This window comes from Crocodylus porosus, unplaced genomic scaffold (assembly GCF_001723895.1).
Source record: "Crocodylus porosus isolate Cpor-Errol unplaced genomic scaffold, CroPor_comp1, whole genome shotgun sequence".
Taxonomy (NCBI): domain Eukaryota; kingdom Metazoa; phylum Chordata; order Crocodylia; family Crocodylidae; genus Crocodylus; species Crocodylus porosus.
The window spans coordinates 201,030,920-201,053,678 of NW_017728906.1; the positions used below are offsets into that span (position 1 = coordinate 201,030,920).

Sequence of the window (22,759 nt, forward strand, 5' to 3'; positions counted from 1 at the left end):
ACTTGAGAAAAGACAGGCTCACAAATTCTGGAGAGGGGGTTGTATCACTAAGTATTGAGTGAATGCTCATGCAAAACTCAAAGCCACACAGCTTAGAATTATTATTATTAGTGCTCTACCTGATAAGAATCGCTGGTAGATTACAAGTTAGATCTCATGAACGGGGGGGGGGGGAAAAAAAAAATCCATCGCAATCTGGAACAGAATAATTAAAAAAAAAAAAAAGGCAACAGCGGATCAAAAAAAAATTGTATAAAAGGTTCCCAAAAAGGGAAGTGGAAAAATGCCTGAAAAAAAGTCTTTAAAAAGCAGCTGAGAAAAATCCAAATGACTTTGCAAAAAGGCTGGCATTCAAACGGCCCCCAAAAAGCTGGGTTTGTGCATGTGAAAAAAGATCCCTCCTCTGCAAAAAATATATGACATGGCAGCAAAATCCCTTTGCTTTAGGTTCATTCCCAAGACCATTTGAAAGCCTCCTCAGGTTTTTCCCAATGAGCATCCACAAAACAAAATCTCGCATCTCTGGGCTTCTCGACCTGCAAAGCTGAACAGTTCAGGCCCCCGTTCACGTGCTGTCAGGGGACTGCGGCCACTGCGAGCAGCTGGGCTCTGCTTTCACTTATGACCCTGGAAGTACCAGAGAGTGGCTGGTGGAGAATAAGGAGGCTTTAGCAGATAAAAGCTTTGGACTGGTCCAGCTCCCACCTCCGACACTGGCTGTGCGTGTGACCTTAGGCAAATCACTTGAGCCTCGAGTCATCCGTCACATGGGGATAACACAGCCCTGCCCTAGCATTGTGAAGAAATGGGACTGGTGAGAGCCACAGGACTGAGGTCACTTGGGTTACAGCAGTGAAAGAGAAGTGTGGAGCATTTCTAATAAATAATCGTTCATCCACACAATGCCAGGAAGCAAAATGACCTAGTTTGTGGTGAGCCACGTTAAACAAAGACTGTCCTCCCGCCGGCATCCTGCGGCATGGCAAACAGTGCAGGTGTGGGCTGTGCCCTGACCTGAACCTGGTCCCAAGCTGCAAAGCTGGGCTGATGCAGAAACCCCCACCCTTGCCTTGTGCCCAGCTGTCCACCCCCCGTAAGCAACCTCAGGCGCTATTAGAGGGCAAGCGGCTCTTCTCTTGCCGCCGCCATCGTCGACACACCTGGGCACCAGCATCACCTGCAAGGCAGAGGCCCTTACCTGGACTGCAAGTCGCGTCCTTCCACGTGGATCTAGCGATGCCGCAGCTCCACTCCCCCTCCACGGGTTTTCCTTTGCTACAACACTCTCCAAGGCTGCATGAAGCCAAGACCCCGAGAAAGCACAGACCGGCCCTTCTCCAGCAATGCTGGGGGAGGCACGAATGCATCCCTTTATCCAGAGTCAGGGAGAGGTGGGGGGAGACATCTGCTTTTGTTCCCGCCTCGGGGCTGCGGGGCCTTAGCAGCAGCTGTCAGTTATAGCCCACCAGGGAGGGGCAGACCCCAGAAGCAGGGGGACCGAGCCATGAGCGCTCAGAAAACATAACGCAGGGGCGGCTTAGCAGAGAGGAGCCATCTGGAGAGCAAATTGGGGTCCAGGTGGAGCGAGTCATTTGATGGAGTCGCCGGGTCTCTGCGAAGCAGATAAAGAAACAGGAGCCGAGGTGGCACCGGCAGGCGTCAGAGCAGGAGCTGCACTGGTAAGGGAGCGAGTGCAGCTCCTGTCATTCGAGAGAGGCAATTAATATCTGTCAAGGAGAACAGGCCAGAAGGGGGAATTAGCCGCTGGTGCCTCCGAGGGCTTCCCCATGGGCCAGGGGAGATGTCAAACGGCAGGGTCAGGGCTTCCTCCGAGGCCTCTGGACCCTGGCATGGGCTGCTGTGACGTGCCCGTTGTCTTAAAAACCCATCAGAGCACTGGTGCTATATGGGCTAGGCGCGCTCTGATGCACACACAGGTTGCGTCGTTTTGGGGAATTGCCGTGGGCGAGGGCAACCAGGATATTAGTGACATTTCTCATCTGCTTTGAGTCAGAGCTTTGTTTCCAGCCACGGCTCCCCAGCCCGCTTGGCAGTGAGCTCCGCAGACCCCGTGGGGGTAGGCTTCACTGGCCCAGTTACTTTGCAGACATGTTTTAGTTGGACACATGGCCTTGATTCAATATGAGGTTGCATTTAATGGCCTTAAATATATAGAAGGTCAGACTAGATGATCTAATGGGGCCTCCTGGCCTTGAACTATGAAACCAGGCACTTAATACCATCAAGGACAGTTGTTAGCTCATTGCAGTTCACCCTAGAGACTAGGCAAAGTGGCATCTAATGTGCGAGTTAACAAGCTCTCTAACAAAGAGAAGAAAAGCTCATCTCCTGACCCCCAATAATGTTTCAGGCAGTTGAATTCAACATGTGAAACCCTCCCCCCCTCCCCCAATGCACAGAGTTAAGCTGCTTGGGCAGAAACTTCTCCCTCTGATACTCCACACACATACCTGGTGTTTACAAGGGCAATCCTACAAGTCTTCAGGCCTCCCTAGAGCCTTCTAGGGAAAAATGAGCTGACATTTGCAGCGAGAAGGAAGCAAATATGCCTTTCGGTTCTTTCTTCAATGCCTCAGGAAGAACCGAAGTCATGTATGCCATGGCACCCCTTTTGCAGGCTGTCAGGAGTTGCATAATTGAGTGCACGGATTGGAAACGACAGGGCAGAGATCATCGTTTTATTGTGTACCTACAGCCCCTGCACTGCAGGCTTTTGTTCTCAGATTGAATCCTTGCAACACAAATAACTGGGCGTGTTAAAGGAGGTCTCTGGCTCACTTTCAGGGCATGTTGCTATTTGTTTGGTTGAGATCACTCTTAAATGCTGCAGCCAAGCACTCGGCACCGGGGGGGTGGAGTCCTCTCGAGTCTGGTGAAGATTTTGAAAATATCAGAAAAAGGGAGGGGATGGGGAAAGCCAAGTAACACCCGGGGGGGGGGGGTCTGGCGTCTGATCAGCAGAGACAGCGGATGCCACGGCTCCAGTTGTCTATAGGCCAAGAAACAGGTGAGCCACGTGTCGGGATGGGATGGGACGAGAGCCACGAAAGATCCTCCCAGCATTAATGGACGCACTCGTCCATCTCCCAGCCCCCAACTCTCCCCACCATGCGACGCTCAAGCCCTGAAGGACGTCTTAGGTAGGCTGGATCGCACAAACCGCCTTAGCTAGACGGCCGGTGAAACCCCAGCTTTGGAAAGATCCACTTTCAAGCCCTTCAGCCGTCCCGTGGTAACCCGCTACAATTAGGCCCTTCTGCCTGCCACCTCCCGCGCCGCAGGTAATACAACTCGGACAATACAGTAGCAGAGAAACACTGACATTTTATTTCACAGAGGATTGTGGGACTGATTTTGGTCTAGACCCCTTTGCACTGCAAACGCGTATTGGTTTCGGTAGTCAATTGGCAGCGTGACAGCGGTCATCACGGCAGAACCAGAAAGGCTGGGGTCTTTTAGCAAGACGTGCGTGTTGCGAGTCGGCACTGCTAGGTTTCTTCCAACCCTTCCAGCTGTTGAGCACCTGCTCTTTCAACAACGCCGACTCCGAGGTCAGGGTGTGGACGCGCAGGTGATCGCCCGCACACAGCGAGATGTAAGAGAGTCTCTCAGGGGCTACCAAGTGCAGCCGGGAACGTTTCAAAAAAACAACCCCACGGCTGCAGCTCTTCTCAGAAGGCTTCGGGCCAACAGCCCAGGCGTGTTTCCCCCCCCCAGTCTGCAAAAAAAACGATCTGATTTCATCAGTGGGAGGGAGCACCGAATAAAAGACAGCGCAGCAGGGGGCAATGCACCGACTCTGGGTCACGCGCTGATCCCCATCTACGCTGGGAGAAACCCAGATTAAATTCCAATGGCTTTAAATCCAAAGTAAAACTATCACAGCAGCAAAACGCCAACCAGAGTCTGGCCTTGCATTTTTTAAAGTTGTCTTAGGACACAGATTAAAATAGGCTTCATTCTTAGGGTTACAAATAGCACATTTAATTTTCAAACCCCCAAAAATATAAATAAAAATCCAAGGATATTTTTGCATCCACCCCCTGGGTGTTAGTTTCTTCATTTTTTTCCCCCCCTTCCACTTCATTCAGTTGTATCATCAGCTTTACCTTCCGGGCAGGTTTGTTTCCTGGGTCTTATGCTCCAGGTTGGGATTTGGGGGTCTAAAGCTGTTGGGGAACCACTATATTTTAAAAACCATTGCAAAAACCAGCTTCAAGAAAGATCTTGCTGCTCTCATGATGTGGTAAAGCCACTTCAAAGATCTCCATCCTATGATGCTACAGCACCCATGGCAGATTGCTCTCTGTTTAACAAGGGTGGTGCCAGGCAGGACAGTAGGAAGAAATACTACTTTGTCCTTTGAAGACATGACTCAGATCCCTCCCCAGGGGACAGATTTCACACCCAAATGGTCTTCACGGCAGTGTTTGCTGGACTTGCAAGGCAGCCAGGGATCACTGGCATTTCTTACCCTCCATGTTTCTTGTGCTATCCAAGACATGGGGAACAAACAAAGGGGTCGGCTGTCTATGCATCACTTGAGTGCCCAGCCAGGAGCATCACCATGAACCAGGCCCTGCACATATCCTTTGGGTTCATATGCACCATGTCCTGGAAGTGGGGCGACATCGGTACTGTGGAGCAGCCCGCAGTGTCATTTCTGGCTGTTGGCATGCACAGAAGCAAAGCAAGGGGTGAGCCCGTTTCCTGCCCATGCCCTTAGGGGCTAATGTGCACGCGACCTGAAGTTACAAACACTACCAAGAATTGGTGGAGTCTGTCTGGCTTCAACTGGCTTTGTGACCAGCCACAAGCAAGGAAGGCTGCTACCAGACTCCTCCCAATGAGGCCAAGAGAGGGAAGAGCTGCCAACTATTTCTTGCAGCCCAAAAAACAGCAAAATGCAGACACACATTTGTTATCATGGCCCAGTTGCGATGTGCGGAAAAAGAAGGAACAGGAGGGAAGGGATGGGGGAGAAATACTTACATTTGGAAGAGAAAAATAAATGCATCTTTTGATGCACACCACGTCTGGCCATTTTTTCCCTTTTATTTTAGCACAGGACTTTGGTTTTCCTGGGTGGGCATTTCAGTTGTTTCTGCAGCGGTCTCCTTTGGAGAAAATTAAACCTGTAAGCTGTAAACACTTATTGAAGAATAAGGAGACCTTCCCCTTGGTTAAATAAGTGACTCCCTTGGACCAACCTCACATTTGCCCATTTATGAACCAGAATTCCTCACCCCCACACAGCAACTTGCCTCTGATGGAGAAAGGCAGGAGCGAGGCCCCTTACTATCTGGTGCCAGGAAAGGGGATTACGGGGCAATACATAATATGCTTACACTGGCAGGCATTGGATTGGCACCGGGTGGCACCTCCTTAAAATGGCCTGGCACCAGGCTCTTCAAAGTAGGAGGTTTCCTGCCAATTATGGGTTTCGGTCGGGGTAAGGACAGTGGCATTGGCTTGAAAGCCCATCAACAGCTTAACCTCGAGCACTCCCTATTGCTCCAGGGAAGCAGGAAAGCAATTAAGCCATTGCCTTCCTCTGCCCCTGAAGGCTGCCTGGGGGCAGCACCGTCTCCTCTGCTAGGAATACGCTCCGTCTCTCTCTGACCGGCCTTCTCTTAAATTCAGTTGAAAAAGGCATTACCCAGAAAAAGAAACGGACACTTCACAAGAACATCACAACATACACTTTTAAACAAGGTCAACTACACAATCGCCACATTGAGGGGAGCGGGAGGGGGGTTGTGGGACACTCCGCCTGTCTACCCCAACGTCCAGGCCATCACTTCAAAATTTGTCACCAGCTTTGGCCAAAACGCCGACATTTTTCGTGCGCACGTATGTCCGCTTGTGCACTAAAAGAAATGCATACAATCTCCAAAAATACAAGAAAAAGGACAAAAAAAATTGGACTTTCTACATATGTACACAAAGCCCGCCCCCACCCCCCGACCACGCAGTCCAAAGAGGCATGGGGAGCCAGTGACCAGAGAAGGGGAGGATGTCCACACATTCAGTAGTTCCAGAAGGGTCCCCATCCCATTGGGTTCGGAAGAGAGCCAACGCCACCCATTGCAGCACAAACGGCAGGGTGTATTGTTGTGCCATTGGGTTTCCTTTCCAGTTCCTCAGTCCATGCGCAGCTTCATGTCCCGATGGTCCATGGGGGTGACCACCTCGTTGGAGTAGCCGTTTTCAGAGCACAGCGACAGCTCATCTGTATTCTCCCCTCCGTTGTTGATTTCTGGGGAAGACAGAGGAAAATGAAGGCCCGCGGCCGATGACCGGAGTCCCCTCCACCAGTGCACCACGCGGGCATGCCGTGACCTATCTAACCAAGGCGTGCGAATCAAAAGCACGCCGGATCTCACAGAGGAAGTGCCTTAGGGCTTCAGAGGGTCTCCTATTTTTACAGGCAGAAGCACAGAGCAACCCACCCGAAAACCAGCAAGTCGGCGGTAGAGCTTCCAACAGAACGTGCTCTCTTAATGCTAGCCCGTTGGTGGCTCTCTACGGACGGGCCGCCGCCAAAATAAAATGACTCACTCCCATTTTATACCAGGATAAACAAAATGAGATTGATACCGCCTTTTTGTCTGCAAATCCCAAAGCCTAATGCTGCCCATTAGACAATCCTTCCACTGTGAACAGCTGAACTGGAGCCACCGACGCTGCAGTAGGCCCTTACAAGAAGGGAGAGGTGAGTTTTGAGTGCAATTTCCACTGGTTCGGATTTTAACCCAATGGACCTGCCTGTCTGCGTGCTGGAAACAGAGATACTCCGAGGACTTGCTGGTTTTGCTGAATGAAACAGCCCATTCTGTGATGCTTTTCATTGTCGGTGCTGGTCTTCATCATTTTTCCTCCTTCACAGGCACAAATCACGACAATATATTTTACCTCTACCTTTTAATATGTGCAACGTGAAGAGAACAGCTGGAACTTCAGCCCGACCTGACCAGAGTTTGTTTTCATGTCATTAAATTTGGAGGGGAGTCCGTGGGATTCATTTGCACCACTGAATGGGAGAGCACAATTAGCCCTGTAATTTAGTCATCTCCCAGGAGCACAGACGTTAGCACGCGTGTCCTTTGCACAGGGAGAGATTATCCACGCAATCTGGAAGAATGTAAATGCATCAGCTTTGATCTTTCAAAGCCAAAAGTCTTCCCTGTTTCCTTACCAAGCAGGCAGTGGTGTGGTAAGTACCCCCCCTCCTAGAAGCCATGTGCATCAGCCAGAAAGGTTTTAGAGAAAAGGGAAAACCAGCGTGCCCTAAGCAGTTAGTAGCCCGCAGACCCATGATGCCTACAGTCCCCACAGAAGCCTTCCCCCATACTGGTGCCAACCAGTGACCCGTGCTTTTCAGCTCTCTGCAGTTTTACCTTGTAACGACTAGAGTCTTTTTGAAAAAAGGAAAAAAAAAAAAGGAAAAAAAAAAAAGCCAACAAGAAATTTTGTCAGTGAATCAGGCAGACTTCAGACGGTAGAACCTGCAAGACAGTGCAAAGAGCCTCACATGAAGCAAGGTTGAGAGAGGCAATTGGCTCAGCTTCTCAAACAAGTTAGCGATGGAAAGAGATCCATTAGGTCATGAATCCCGTGACTGTCAGCGTGGCGGAGAGCACCTGCCTTCAAGGTGGGGGCATCAGGCAGACCCTACAGGGCACAAGGAAGGTGTGACAGCCGCCAGAGCCACCAGCTGTCCCAGGTAACGATGGCAGCCAAGATGCAGTGGCAGAGGCTTTCACGTATGCTAGGGACCACAGCACGCGCTCTCCCAGGCCCCTAGGAACGTACTGTGGTTGCTAGCCAATGCAAAAGCATCTTCCCTGCTATTCTTACCTGCCCTCGCTTGCAACCAGAGATGCCGTCTTGCTTGGCAGACATAGCCCTAGGAAGAGTCCAGTCCAGTCTACAGCTTCATGCTTACTTCTTTCTCTTCCCCATCTCCCCAGCTCTGCACCATCACAAGCTCCTACTGAGCATGGCTGCTCTGGCACCCTCCACTCTGTGATCTCACTATAAAACAACACCAGCTGGCCAACTCTGGGGAGTAGTAAAGTTTCCAGTCGAATACCCTCCTCCCTTCAAGTCTCTCCTCAATCCCACCCTTTGCTGTGCTGCCCACAAGAACGCTTGGCAAGAGTTTAGCTGCTGGTGTCCAGAAACCGCTGCCTGTCCTGCTGACCTCTGCCATCAGGTTGTCAACCTGAGTTCCCGCATGGGTCTTTCTCTGCCACTACAGCAGGGACAATCGCTTGGTTCTTCATGCATGCAGCAGCCAGCTTGTGGGGGCCTGGTCCATGGCTAAAGCCACAAGATACTAACAAAGGCAGGAAACCTCAGTTTGGTAGACGCTTGAAATCTCTTTGCTTTGCCCTGTGGGAAGTTTCATAGCTTCATAGACTGTAAGGCCGGAAGGGACCTCGGAAGATTATCAGATCCAGTCCCCTGCACCAAGCAGGAAAGATAACCGGGGGTCAGGGGAACCCAGGGGTCAAGTTGGCCGAGCATTGCCCAAATCGATGCTATGCTGAATTGCATCTGATAAGGACCTGCACCCCGAGTCCCTGCTGTTTCCAACACTGGGGCCTAATCCTGTGAGCCTGGCAGCCACATTCATTGCTGTGGTCATGCACAAGGTAGAACTACAGGCTTGTTTTCTTCCCGGTGGCATGCTCCAGATCAGGCCAAAGGCCCCTGCCCGATGTGCAAGTAAAGGCACGATGGGATCTGATGCACAATTCACACAACTGCACTTCCTGCCATTTCACAAGCATGTGGCAGGAGGCGTGAGGGTGGGACTGAGCATCAGATCCCATCATGCCTTATTGCCAGTGCAGGGAAAGCCTGGCATCATGATCCTGGGTTCCCTTTGCACCGGCAACTAGCAAGCTCCTGCAGCCGGGAGCCCCGTCAGCTGATCCAGGTTTCCCAGCTGTGGGGGCAAGTGGTGAGCCCCCGTGGATAGGAGAGCCTATTGCTTGCAGGCCCCATCACGTAAAGGGCCTTTCAGCCAGTGGAGCATCTGGTGCCCCGCCACATCTGAGGCCATGGAGGTGTTCAATTAATGACAGGAACCAGCCACAAAGTTATTTCACATTTTTGTGGAATAACTTTGTGGCTTAATTGCTTTACTGCATAGCTGGGTCAACTTCAGACATGATTAAGCAGTTAATCATGGCTTAAGTGGAACATGTGGCAGGTGCCTCAGAGATGACTTGGGTTGTTTGTGGTCTCCGGATCCCAGCGAGTCTGCAGTCGAAGGTCAGGACCGGTTTAGAAGAGTTGTCTGGTCTTCCCCTTCTCCCAGCTGTCCTCTTCAGACAGGTTAGAGGATGCACCACTGAGATCTCAGCTTAAATTGAAGCACTGTTGCCACTATTATCCAGGACAACAGGTCCATGTGGTGCACAGTTTGGCGCCAGAGGGGGCCTGGATCAAAAAGCTCCCCGGTCTAACTATGAGCAACAGAGGAGCAAAACTTGTCCGCCTTGCCCTGGCTTTATTTCCCGACCTGGGCTTTCTCTCTCCCGCGAACGTACCAGAAAAGATCAGTTTCTCCTTCATGATTTTGACATCCCGGCTGGACCTGCGAACAGCAGCACTGAGCATGATTTGCTCGGGGTTATAGGTCCGTATGCTTCCTAGCCGCCACCTGCAACAGAAGAGAGAGATGTAAAGGACCATCCCCAAATGGAAAACACTTGCTAAGCCACCAGCCTCTGACAAACACACAGGCCACCTCACCCCATAGATACAATAAGGTTTGGTGCCACTAGAGGTGATTGGTTTCCACGCCTAATAAGGTGCCTAAATTTAGGTCACTGAGTTGGAACAAGTTGGCTCCTGCTCCTCTGATGGGAACAAAGTGATCAGATGTAAAAAAAAAAAAAAAAAAAGGGGAAAAAAAAAGTTGACACTGTTTCTGCAAGGCTACCATAGCCTTTTCTCTGTGTTGTATTTATACAGACATGTTACAGGAGTAAAGTGCCCAACAGTAACAAATATGCCCAAACAGATCAGAGAAACACCTCAAAGAGGCATCAGTTCCAGCTGCTTCAAAGACAGAAGCAAGAAAACCCAAAGTGTTGTTGCAGAGCCACTTGTCCCCGGGGAAACCTTCTTGTTAATCAGAGTTATGCCTTCTAACAATGAGGATCTGTGTCCCTTCCCAAGCCTGCAATCCTTTTTTGAAAAAAGTCTGCCTCCAGTAACCCAATATCCTTGCGATTCATATGCAACATGGAAGGGGAGGTCTGAGATGTAGGGATGAATAAGACAGCAGGAACTGCTGCGATTCAGTCCCGTGAGTGATGAACGCTTGAAACAGAGGAAGGCTGCCAGATAAGGTGGAATAAATAAAACTTGTGGAATTAAACTTTTTATACTTCCCTCTGATGTTTCTGCCACGTTGGGTGACTGGCAGGAACCAGCCAGGGAACTGAAGCATGAATGATAAAGCATCTAGGTCTGTTTGCACTATCCAGAGTAAATGCAAATAGCACCGTGAAAGGTATGTCGAATAAGGGGGGGAGGGAGGAAATTGCTCAATAATTTAAAGCAGTGGTTCAGATTTGGGAGGTAGAGGGGAAGGGGGCTCACAGGCCAGTCACCCCTCAAAATCCCTTGCAAACACCATGCAGCCTTGTTAACAAGCAAGCGAAAACCATAGAAAGGCTCTGCAGCTCACCTACCATGGGCTGAAGGACGAGCAGGGATATGAGGAGCAGTTTGAGAACAATCCTAAGGGGCCAATATTAATGCTGGCACAGATTTTTTTTTCTTTTAGTTGTGTGTGCTTTTCAGGCTGGGACAGTCCCTTTAAAAGTTGGAATAATGAGATCTCAGAGCTACTGGACCTGTCATCCCTATCAAGCTTGAAGTGTTCGACTCGACCTACGTAGGGGCAGTTGATGGCACCATCCCAGCAGCGGGAGACCAGGTTTCTAGTGTCAGACCTCACATTGACCTTCATCCACCTTTCCTTTCGTGCTACCCACCCACACTGTCCTTTGGCTCGTCTCCTGCAGTAAGTACATACAGCGCCTTGCACAACGGCGCCTTGATCCAAGCTGAATCCTCTGCGAGGCTTGCAAGCTGTAACTTTTTCCTGCTATTTCTCATTCAAGCGCCTGCTGGACCGGGAAGGGTGATGCTATTTGGAGCAAAACTTCCTTTTCCATTATACCCCTCTCTAGAACCAGCATTTACGTCCAACTGCCTTTCCTGTAGCAAACATCTTGGCAGCGTTTCTAACAAGCCAGCTGCTGAGCTAATACTCAGGGCAGAAATCCATATATAGGGGAGTTTAGCAAAGTGACACTTTCACCTTTCACACCCTTTCTGTGAGTTGAAATGGTGCTCTTCGAGGACAAGTGGCTATAATTCACACCGATCAGCACCCCAAATTTTGCTAGTAAGGAAGAGGTATATAATGGTTTAGCTTTTAGCTCTCAGCCAGCCCCCCCCCCTTTTTTTTTTACATGGTAATTTGAAATATCAGTAACTTTGCATGACTCTTCTATCAAGTAACAGGAGCAGGGCAGAGAACCAGGTTTGGGAGGACGCTCAGTGCATTGCCAAGTGTCTGGTGCCACCCAGCGGACCATCAAGGGAAACCAGTGGTGCTGCATACTTACTGGAAGAGCTCGGGAGGAGGCATTTAGTACTTCCCGCAAGCTGCTGAGGCTCTTCAGGGGAGTCAGGGCACAGAGCATTAAACACACATGCCAAAGGTTTAGGGATCAGTTAGAAATCTGGCTCACGGGGACTCCGGGGAGTCCCTACACACATTGGTGTTTCTTTATAACATACTGGACAATGAGGGTTGACCAGGCTTTAGATGAAGGAGACAGCTCCTTGCAAGGAAGCGGGGAGAAGCGTGTGATGGACGAAGCTATATTGGATGGATGGAAGGGACAAAGGCACACGGAGGAGAGACACGGATGAGGCGAGAGAAGGTAGAGTCAGGCTGGAGCTGAACACTGTCCCCAACAATAGCCTCAGGATTGCCACCTTCCTCACATGTGGGCTCGAGCACCACTGTTGACTGACCTGCAAGGAAGGGCTTTATGCCATCGGTGTCCAATCCACTACAGCAGAGGTTCCCAAACCTTTTCTTATTGCATACCCGCTTGCAGATTTACCAGCTGCCTGTGTGCCCTGACCAGTATATGTTTTATTTTTTAGCCTCTTAAATGCCAATTATTATTATTATAATGGCAATGAAATCTGCCACTACACAATTTCTCCCACATGCCCCCTAGATAAGTCTTGCGTACCTCCAGGAATGCAAATTTGGGACCCCCTGCATTAAAGGCCTGGAGTGGCCTTAACTTTCTAGTCAAGAGGCAGGAGCCTCTCAACCTCTTGCCAGCTCAGGCTCCTTGCAGCCACAGCCCATGAGGTTTTCTCTCCACCCATCTGACCTGGGAGAAGTTCCTCCTTGACTCCGAATCTGGCCATTGGGTTGTATGAGCAAGTTCGATCTAATTCCAATTCTGACCTATTGTAAAACCAGTGTTGCAAAGGATGCGTTTAAATGCTACAGAAGCCATAGAAAGAATAGGTTGATTCCTACAAAGCCAAGTTATCTAAAAAAACAAAATAATAATAAAATAAAATGGAAAGGAATCCCAGCATTTTTGCTTAGGTAGGTTTGCATTGAGTCTTATCAATAACAACTCTGATCTCAGTTGCAGATGGCATGCTGAGCAAGGGGCTTTCAATATTCACGGGAATCCAAACCTCCAAGAATCCCAGAGCTTTTGGCTGTAGCCATGTTGGTCTAAGGACGTCGGCAGGCCGGGGTCTTCGAGTAGATGCAATATCTTTTATCAGACCAACTGAGCAGTTGGAAAAAAGTTCTTAGCAAGCTTTCGGGTGCAGTCACCCTTCTTTGGGCATAGGGAGTCTCAAACGCTGTCTGCCAAGAATCCCAGGGAAAGCATTTCACACCCCTCCACAGCTCGTCTGGGAGATCATGTTGACGAGTCTGATTTTTTTACGGTATTGCCTAAGAGCCTACCAAGAACAGGCTCCCAATGTGTTAGGCACTGTATGAAATAGGGTCTTCTCTTCCAAAGAGCTTACACTCTAAATAGGCCACAAACACATGGGAAGGGGTGACGCAACCAATGTTAAATTTAACAATTTGGGAAAGTGGGAGGAGAGGGGAGCATTTTGCAGGGTGAGGATTAGTTGGGAGTCTTAACCTATATGGAATAAAAAAGGAAGGCAGGAAGGGTAGCGGGACAGGTGTGGGATGAAAGTGGGGTGACAAGACTGACAGGCGACAAAGAGTTGAGCAGCGCAGGGCAGGGAAAGTCCAGCAGCAACAGCGTTTTCCAAAAGGCCTGGCTCTGATCCCTTTTGCGGCTGCTCCTACCAGCTGGAGTTTTTGCCTGGGGCTTCTCTCCGGTCCCCTCACCCAAAGCAGGAGAGAGAAGAGGGAAGACCCACCTGCACTTTAACGCCCCCAGCAGAGGACACAAGCCAACACAGTGGTAAAACCAGCAAGGTACCGAGTACAGGGCAGGGCTGCATAAAGAGCCGAGCTTAGTCCTCCTCTGGCTGGGGCAGTACTTACAGGTGGAAAGCCCTGCAACGCGAGGGAAGGGGAACAGAACAGCGGGCACAGGGTAGGCCATTTCTCTGTCATACAAATCTTGCTGCTCAAAGCTGAAGGCATGGAGAAGATAACACATGAAGACTTCCGTTCAAACGTAGAAATAAGTAGGAATGAAGGCTTGACTGCAGAAAGAATACAGATGTCTAAGGGGCCCGCAAGGAATATGGAAATAGCCCATGAAAACAATACGAGGGCAGAGTTTAGGGACCCTTGGGTCCGTTGGCCCTCAATCTGGAGTCTCATCTAATTTACAGTGTCATATGGTGCAACGTCCTGGATTTGGTGGAGAGTTTTGGGCTGATCCAAACTCAGGACCTCTCAAGAGCTGGTGGCCAATTCTTTTAAGTCACTAGCCCTGCTAATGTATTTCCACTGCCAAGAAAATAATGAGAAGTGAGCACGGTGCTCTGCCCATCTGGGGAAGATAATGATGCCAAGTTTCATCTCAAAAAGCAGATACTTTGCACTACTTACACAGTGCCGGCAAAACATACCAGCAAGCCAGCCCGTGACCCTGGGTACACGTGTGGAAATCCAGAGTAACTACAGACACTCAGTTATGTGGTTTTAATGGAGACACACAACTCTCAGCCAACTTTCATAGGGGGCTAAAGGCGTGAAGTCAACGGGCATATAATAAAGGGCATCAGACTCCAGACGGACTCCATTCTGGAACAAAACTCTGAGTAGAGCTTAATCCTCACTAACGAGCTAAAAGCTCACCTCCAAACAAAATCGAGGACTAACTAACTTCAGCAGTGGATCCAAAGTGGAAAAAATTGCATTTGCTAATTTGGAAAGGAATAAATAGAGCAGTTCAGCCTAGGGGAAACATAACTTATACGAAGAATTATTTTACACTGGGATACTTTCCAGTTGGAAAGCGCTGTGTTCATTGGGAGCTCCCTAATTATAAGACACTACAGGATTTTAGAGACAATTTAAATAGTAGCAGCTTGGACCATTCGAGAAGACTGGCAGTGTCTTTAGAAGAGCCAGCTGGACTTGGCCTTGTGGTCGCGACTGCTAAGTTACTATTCGGACGTTCACCATGGTAGCCGTGGCTGTTTGTGGAGCTGGGGGGTGTGAAGCACCATTTCAAGGTGCTCCCTGTATTATCTCTCTGCAGTGAAGCCTTAGCAGAAAGAAAGAGGAGGGTGAGATGGAAAGAGGAGGAGGAGGAGGAGGAGGAGGAGGAGAAGGAGGAAAGCACCAGAATTACCTGATCATGTGATAGCTGTGAGATGCCAGAATGCAGCAGAGAAAGAGAGAGAAAGAGGAGGAACATGCACAACAGTCAGAGCAGTAAGGAAATTAAACAAGGCAAGAAGGCAAAAAAGATCAGTTAGAAAAGTCACCACCACCGGCGTTTCCCCTCCAGCCGGGCCACCGACACTCAGCGTCTCGTCACAGCATGAGTAATCCTGAGCTGCCACCGGGGGACCGAAGGAAGCCATGCGGAGGGGTGGAGCGAGCAACACCTAAGCTGTGGCTCCGATCCGACCCGCGCCCTCATCCTTACGCAAAGGAAGAGGTTGCATTTGGCCCAGCGAGACTCGCGGGAACGTGACAAACACCAGGCTTTGGGCCTGCCTTCCCAGGAGCTGAATCATTTCAGCAGATACACGGGATGATTCAGGCGGTTTCTGAACGTCCCAAATGCAGCACCAACGCTTCCATGAGGCAGGGAAGCTGGGGGTGGCAAGGAAGCGATGCTCTTAGGTCCCAATAAAATGGCCCTATCGGCAAATCCTTCGCTTCAGTGATGGCAAGTGGAATCCCTGGCATTATTTCCTGGAGTGCAATTTGGTGCCGTGCTGTAAGAGAGCCAGCTGTGCGAGCTCACCACTTACTGATTGACCCTGCGAGTCTAGACGGCCCACGGGAGCCGCACTTCTGCCCCGCGGGCTCTGCCACTTTGTAGGCCAGGAAGTGAATCCAAGTTCAGACTCAAGTAAGAGTGGGTGTCACTGGAGTCCTCCCCAACTTGCACTAACTTTGAACTGGTCCTTTGGCCACGAAAAGTACTTCTGAGACCAGGAGCGAGCTCTTAGCACTTCTTACACTCACATCCAGATGGTCCAGGGATCTGCTGCACGCTGTTCCTTCAATGCCTTCCTTGCCCTATTCCAGGGGTGGGCGATTATTCCAGGCGGAGGGCTGCTTACCAAGTTTTGGCAAGCTATCGAGGACCACATGGGTAGCCCCGCCCCTTGACAGGTGCCCCACCCCCTGGTTGCCATCTTGTGATTGGCAACCCTGCCCCCTAACCCCTGACCTTTGCCACCTGAAGTCTCTCCCCTTGCCCCCAGAAGTATTCCTTTCAGCGAGGGGCTTTGCTATCTTGGAACCAGAAAAATACCAAATTATATTCTAAAAAGCGAACCTCTAAAACATTCATTAATTTCATTTTTTTAAATATTTTTTGTCCTGGTTTACTTGTGTTTGTGTAATGTACACAGAGGGGATTGTATAATAGTTTAAAATGTAGTTTTACTCTTCTACATTGCAGGGTGCATATAGGTTTGAGCGAGGCTGTAGGTATGTGGGGAGTGAGGGAGGGTGTGGGTGGATAAGTGTGGGGGGTGTGGGTGCGAGGTGAGGGCAAATGTGGGTGTGGATGGGTATACGGTCTGTGGGGGCAATGTGTGTGGGGGGACGGTGGCTAGAATGTGTGAGGGGGGTGTGGGTACATGATGTGGAAGGCTGACAGAGTGCGTTCATTTCCGTTCTCCAGTGGACTCAATTCATCGGGTCTGCTCTAATTCACTGGATTACCGGTGCATTGGACCAGGCTCCCCGCACGTGTAGACGAGATTCAGAGAAAATGCTGAAAAACTGAGTTAAAGACAGACAATCAAATGACTGTCAGTGTTGTCTTGAAATTCCACTCCTGATATGAAAATCAAGACATATGTCCACCGTTCATCCAGAGCAGTCAGCATGTTTCCCTATTTGGCATTATTCTTGGGTTAAGGGTTTCACTTGTATTATTTGCTTAAGTTTATCCCAGATGAAATTCCCCTCTGGCTTGGACTATGATGACTATAAAGGATCCTTTCTGGCCTCAAAGACTCTGCTCTTTAAGTCTAAAGCATACCCAAAATGGAGTCACTTTGCAGACTGATTTTTGGTTTCATTTAATTAGATTATCGGAAAAGTGCTTAGTGTTATGTGGAGATATCAAACCCAGTACTTTGCCAGTTGTACTTCTGCCACCATATTGAAGTCAACAGACCAAACTCAATGCTGGCATAACTTTGTTACTTTGAATTTACACAAGGCATGCAAGTTGGTTGCCAGATTCAGAGGATGGCAAAACTGCAGACAGCAGAATGGGCTGTTAGGTACGACAGGTCTAGCATCTGGCAGGGAATCCAATCAGTAAGTGATGGTCTCAGCAGCTGCAATCTATTGTAACTCATTACAAAAATACCAAGGAAATTATCCACATGTGGGGAATTAGCTGCAAAGCAAATGAGTCAGGGCAATGTGACAGCAAAATCGCTAGCTCATGAAGCTGAAGCGGATGTTTCATGTGACACTGCTAGGCCTAAGGCTCAGACATTTGTGATACCAATGAAGGAAGAAATTGTAGGCCAGTCAGTACCTGGCCCCACGGTGCTTTAAATGTGCCAAAGCAAGAGGCAGTTACAAAGTTAAAAAAAAAAAATAGAAGAAAAGAGAAGTGGACAAAGCTTCGCATTTCTCTAGGAGGATGCTGAAATTCTCTCCAGTTATTTCTGAGTTCAAGTTCTTAAAAAGGGTAAAAACACTGTCATAGTTGGCCATAAAACATCTCTCTTGGGAGGAAAGGCAAATTTCAGGAGAGATGCCATAGCTCAACCAGAAGGACAGCAGCTTGGTAATGCTGTCACACAGAACACGACCCAAAAATGTAGTCTAGAGAGATTCCCCTGGAACCGTTATTAGGAAGTCACGTCACTGCTGATTTACCTGCAATCTGCCAAAAAATTAAATCTGAACCCTAGGAGCATATGGAAGTACTGAATTATATTCTTTGTTTGTTCGGATGATTAATGAGGATGTTTGCCCCTCAGACTGAGACATCACAAGCAAGCATTGCTATGCTATCTTCAGAGAAGCATCATTACTCAATGTCATCTTCCCCTCTCTTCTTCAGAGAAAATTGAGGCAATTCTACTCTTAACTAGTGTAAAAACTGCTGTGTGAGCAGTTAGGTCACAACAATTTCAAACTTTCTGCCAAAACTTCCTTCTCTTCTTCCAAAATAAAACTTCTTCGCAACTATTTCCCCAAAGCATTGATGGTCCCTTTCCTAGGTGCCCTAGCAAAAGCCATATTATGACCACTGTTTTTCAGGACTCCTTACTCTTCTTAAGCATCTTCATACCCTTATGGTAACCTCATTCAACTGAATGCTGAAGGAGGAAGGAAGAGAAATTATCTTTTTTTAAAACCCGCCGCCACAAATGACCAGTGTCCTAAAACCAAGCATTTGGCAAATACTGTGCTTTTCTCATCTCTAGCCCACACTCTTAAACTGAGCACGCACACCACAAATACATGAAAGCTGACCTGTAACAATTTTACTTACTTCTGGAATATAAAAACTCCTACAATTATGGTAAATGAAATGATATCAGATGTTATCCAGATTAGACAGTACTCGTCTGGAGGCTGAAAGACAAAAAAATAAAATAAAATAAGCTCATATTATACCTTCTGGTTTATGCAACATGCTAGAGATTGTACAATAGGTTAAATGAGGATCAAAAAATATCATAAAACCTCACAACTTCTATACACATTGCAGAAGTGGACCACACCTATCTCCTCCACCTCCGCAGTTGCCATATTTTCTCACATACAATACACCCCAGAATAAAATGCACACCTTATTTTGGAAAGTCAGAATGAAGAAAAAAAGATCGTTCCATGTAGTAACTAATAGGGCCGTGCGAAACGGCACCGTTCTTGAGTTTCGACAGTTCGACAGAACAGTGTTTTGTACTGAATTTCATTTCAAGTTGAAACAGCTGTTCCGTTCTGTTCTGTTGAAACAGAAAGGCTGTTTCAATGCTGTTTCGAGTTTCGCTGGGGATGGGGAGTCGCACCAGTTGGGCTGACTTCCCATCCCCAGCGCTAGATCGCTCCAGGGGCAGAGGCAGCCCAACTGGCTGCCTCCCAGCCTGGGCACAATCTAGCGTGGGGAACAGGGAAGCAGCCCAGCTGGGCTGCCTCCCACCCCCAGCACGATCTAGTGCGGAGGAAGCAGCCCGACTGGGTGCCTCCCACCCCCTACCAGATCTTGCACTGGGGATGGGAAGTCAGCCCAGCTGGACTGATTTCCCATCCCCAGCTTATGGTCGAAATGTTTCAATTTTTGAAACGTTTCACCAGCCTTGTTTTGTTTCGAGGCTATTTCGTTTTGTTTTGATTTCACCGTTTCAACCTCGAAATTAGTAGAAACTGTCAAAACAAAACGGTGGGCGAAATTTCACACAGCCCTAGTAACTAACTAACTACTAATAGTGAGGGAGGTGAGTCTGCTCACGGTGGATTGAGTGAACACTACTTTGGCATTTGCCCCATAAGTGGGGGAAACTGCTCTTACCATATTTCCTTGCATATGATGCAAGCTCCACTTTCCAGCAACTTTTTTGAGTGGAAAGTGTGTGAACTGTATGCAAGAAGATATGGTACTTCTGCATAATAGCACTCTGAATCCCAGATCAAGAGGCCCAATTTGCTCTTGGCTTTTAAAGAAACCTGGTAAAAAAATATTTTGTCAAATCAAAATCTGCAGTGTCCCCATGCAGGGGACATCCCTGGCATCCAGGGAAAACTGCAAAGCAGTGTCCATTCTATCCCTGTCTTTCTACATGATTACAGTTTTCTGAAGGAGTCATGTTTTGGACAGAAAGTTCCCATGTCTTGTCCCAACCTTGCAGGGGTGTTTAAACTCCTGTAGATAATTTGAGTAAATGAGATGTACATCCATCCACCCACTAAACTTACCCACCGGAGTTTTATACAGCTTTGTTCTAGATAAGGTTTCAAATCTAAGTCCGAGTGCGAGTGTGTGCACATACACGCATGCATGTCTACATATGCATCTACCTAGATCTCTATCTATATATAATCTCCATAATCCATAATATATCTTGCTCAAATTATACACAGGAGTTTTTGTATTATATCATACGATATTACCCACAGTTTTTATTTTACATATGAAATTATACGAAACAAACTCCTGTGCACAATTTGAGTAAATGGGATATTGAGATTATATATAGATAGAAATCTATGTCGATACATATGTGGACATGCACACACACACATTACCCACAGGAATTTTTATTTATACAAGATACCTATGTGGACATGCACACATGTACACACACACACATTACCCACAGGAGTTTTTATTTATACGACTGCTGAGGATAATATTAGCACGTGGGATATTAAGACACACATGCATGCATACAACTTCCTAACCAGATTAAAATTTGTAATCGTGTCTAGAACAGAAAGGTCTCAAGTCTAAAACTTGCCCAGCATACCATACCAATCGAGGTGGAAGGCCCCAATTCAGCACAGTGCTTAGGCCAATACTTCCCAACCCTTTCCTCAGCATGACCACATTTAGGCCCATGCTTACTTCTTTAAGGGGTAGATTATAAACTAGTGCAAACTGTCATCGCTCCATAGAGTGCACTGGATCTTCTACACCAGGGTTTGCAAGCTATGACCTGCAGACCAGATTGGGCCCACAAAGTATTGGATTTGGGGCAGAGTGAAAATGAAAGAAAAAAAACCCCCCCAAAACTGGCAACCAGTGGAGTGACACTGGTTAGAAGCAGCACCCCATAGCTCTAAGAGGATGCTGACCCCTGTTTTATACCAACTGATCTGACTGCGTATGGGAGTAGGTCCCTTCATGGCCAGTGCCAAGGCTAAAGAAAGTACTTTCCTGAATGGGGGATTAAGGACTTTGCCAGATAAACAGTACCTATCTTTAAAAGCATTTCAACGATTTCAAAAGTCACTTTTAATCATGCTCAGAGTGCACTTGTGGGAAAGATACAGCCAGCAATGTAAACTGATGTACCTCTCTTCCAGCCTGCCCGCAAAGAAAAACTGTTTTCAGATGTTTCCAACCTTTTCCTAACTCAATCCTTTAATTCAGGTCCTGAGTCCACACACAATTCTAGACGCACACCAGGCCATACACATTTTAACACTAATACGTACAAGTAATTGTACTGAATCCAAGAATAGAAAATGTAATGTAAAAAGCTGCGTTAAAGCAATGCTAGGTTTATATGGGAAGACCTAAGCTAAACTATGCTTCCATGAGCAATCTTCGTTCTGCCTCACTGCACACAACAGCTTCTGATTGTTTCTGTGGTTTTTTAACGTCTTCGCATGTTCAAGTTGATATTGGAAAAGCTGGATCACAGAACTAGCCGGACAAGCTTGTCGCGCTGCTGTCCGATCGCAGCGCAAGGGACCAGAACGGCGGGGTGAGAAGGGCCGGTTAGCTCTCTATGGGACGGTTAACGTGAGTCCGGCTCACGTCACCCAAAGAGACTGGAGGTGACGTGATAGTCACGGAGGCGGAGAGTAGTTGAAGGTAGAGGTTTATTTACTCACAGCGAGCGTTGAGGAGAGAAACGAGATGCAGAGAGGTAGACTGCTAATCACGCTGGGCCGGCAATGAAGCGGCGTTCGGCGGTTGCTAATCGCGAACGGAAGGCGGAAGCTAGGTGGTCAGGCTAGCGTCCCGTGTGATAATCGAAGCGGGTGATAAACGACCTCGCCTGGGTGCGGCTGTGCGCTCCCTTATAGCGCTCAGGTGACGCGCTCAACGGGGAGCTGGCTGTTTTCACCCATCACCTCTCAGGGTGCCGTGTCCCGGCCTTACTTGGCGTTACAGACTAGCTGACCTCACCTATGTTGGCGATGCTCTGATAACGAAAGTCACGGTACGGCAGTGTTTGTTTTACTCTTTTGTGATGGTTGCGGGGAAGAAGGGTGGGGCGCGCCATCTTGGTGCCTCGCGCACCGATGCCACCATTATGGCGTGCGTGTGACATGCCCCCTTGTGCGAGGCAGCGAGGGTTGACTGTGTCTACACCACCGCATCATATTCACTTTCGTTATACGGCGCTTGTACAGCCTCAGAGCTATTTTGGTCAGCGCTGGGGAAGCGCGTATATACAAAAGCAGACAGGCGAATCAGGCGCGACTTTAGCCATTGTAAGAAAAAACAGAACAAACAACAAACGGCAATACCTATCGCGCAGATAATCAGGGCGGTTAGCGCTAGTTTCTTCAAGTGTCCGAGGCCGAACATGTCAAGCCAGTCGAACATCCAATCACGGTTTGACCCTACGTTGCGAGCCTGGCGCGTGAGGTTGGGCGTGACGTCTATTCCTTCTAAAACATCGGTGAGGTGTAGATGTCGTATTCCGTTCACGCCCAGCAGTACTCGACTCCCCAGGACGGCTCGCAAAGGTTTGGCCGCTGCCCTGAGTAGCTTAAACGGTGAAACTAATACTTTGACCACAGTCGCGTTTAGTCCCTGAACAAAGATGGTTGCTCCTGTGCGCGTACGAGGCAAGGAGGGGGTGATGACATTGACTTGTGTGCCCGTGTCGAGAAGCGCGTGGTGTGGAGCGGTTACAGTCTTTGGTTCGGTCGGGTGACGACGCCATAGGGGAGCATACGGCCGCTCGTCTCCGGGTCGGGCTTCGAAGATGGTGGCCGCTACTCGTTTTTTGGATGCATCGCTCTTTCTCTTAGACCGCCTCTGTTCTTGTCGTCCCAACAGAATCCTAAGGCTGATGCGAGCTTCTCTTGGGTGTCTTGATCTAGGCGGCGTATCTGCTGCTTGCTCATCCCTCCTTGGTTTAGGAGGAACCCAAACATGGTCCGCTCCCTTGGTGTCCACTGCAGTGGTCCTTGGGGCTCGCTTTCCCAGCCCTGGTGCCGGGCATGCTCATTCCTTCTTGGTTTAGGAGGAACCCAAACATGGCCTGTTCCCTTGGTGTCCACTGCAGTGGTCCTTGGGGCTCGCATTCCTGGCCCTGG

At 48.7% G+C, this 22,759-nt stretch overlaps 2 protein-coding genes across 4 annotated transcripts in view; both read right to left on the minus strand.

The window, feature by feature from the left end:
• KLHL35 (kelch like family member 35) overlaps nt 1-1,421 on the minus strand; it is a 17,770-nt gene extending 16,349 nt beyond the window's left edge. The window contains exon 1 of the mRNA XM_019530516.1: nt 1,199-1,421. The gene's annotated coding sequence lies outside the window, so the exon portion shown is untranslated. The remainder of the gene's footprint in view (nt 1-1,198) is intronic.
• Nucleotides 1,422-3,395: 1,974 nt separating this feature from the next.
• Nucleotides 3,396-22,759, minus strand: part of GDPD5 (glycerophosphodiester phosphodiesterase domain containing 5) — a 246,212-nt gene continuing 226,848 nt past the window's right edge. Inside the window, exons 14-17 of one of the 3 annotated variants that reach the window (XM_019530517.1) lie at nt 18,252-18,334; nt 14,895-14,909; nt 9,585-9,697; nt 3,396-6,280 (exon numbers count right to left, since the gene is read on the minus strand). In XM_019530517.1, the coding sequence (XP_019386062.1) occupies nt 6,165-6,280; nt 9,585-9,697; nt 14,895-14,909; nt 18,252-18,334 (327 nt within the window). In that variant the 3' untranslated portion in view covers nt 3,396-6,164. Of the gene's footprint in view, nt 6,281-7,422; nt 7,530-9,584; nt 9,698-14,894; nt 14,910-18,251; nt 18,335-22,759 lie in introns of those variants that run through there. The other 2 variants (XM_019530520.1, XM_019530519.1) reach the window with 2 other exon arrangements.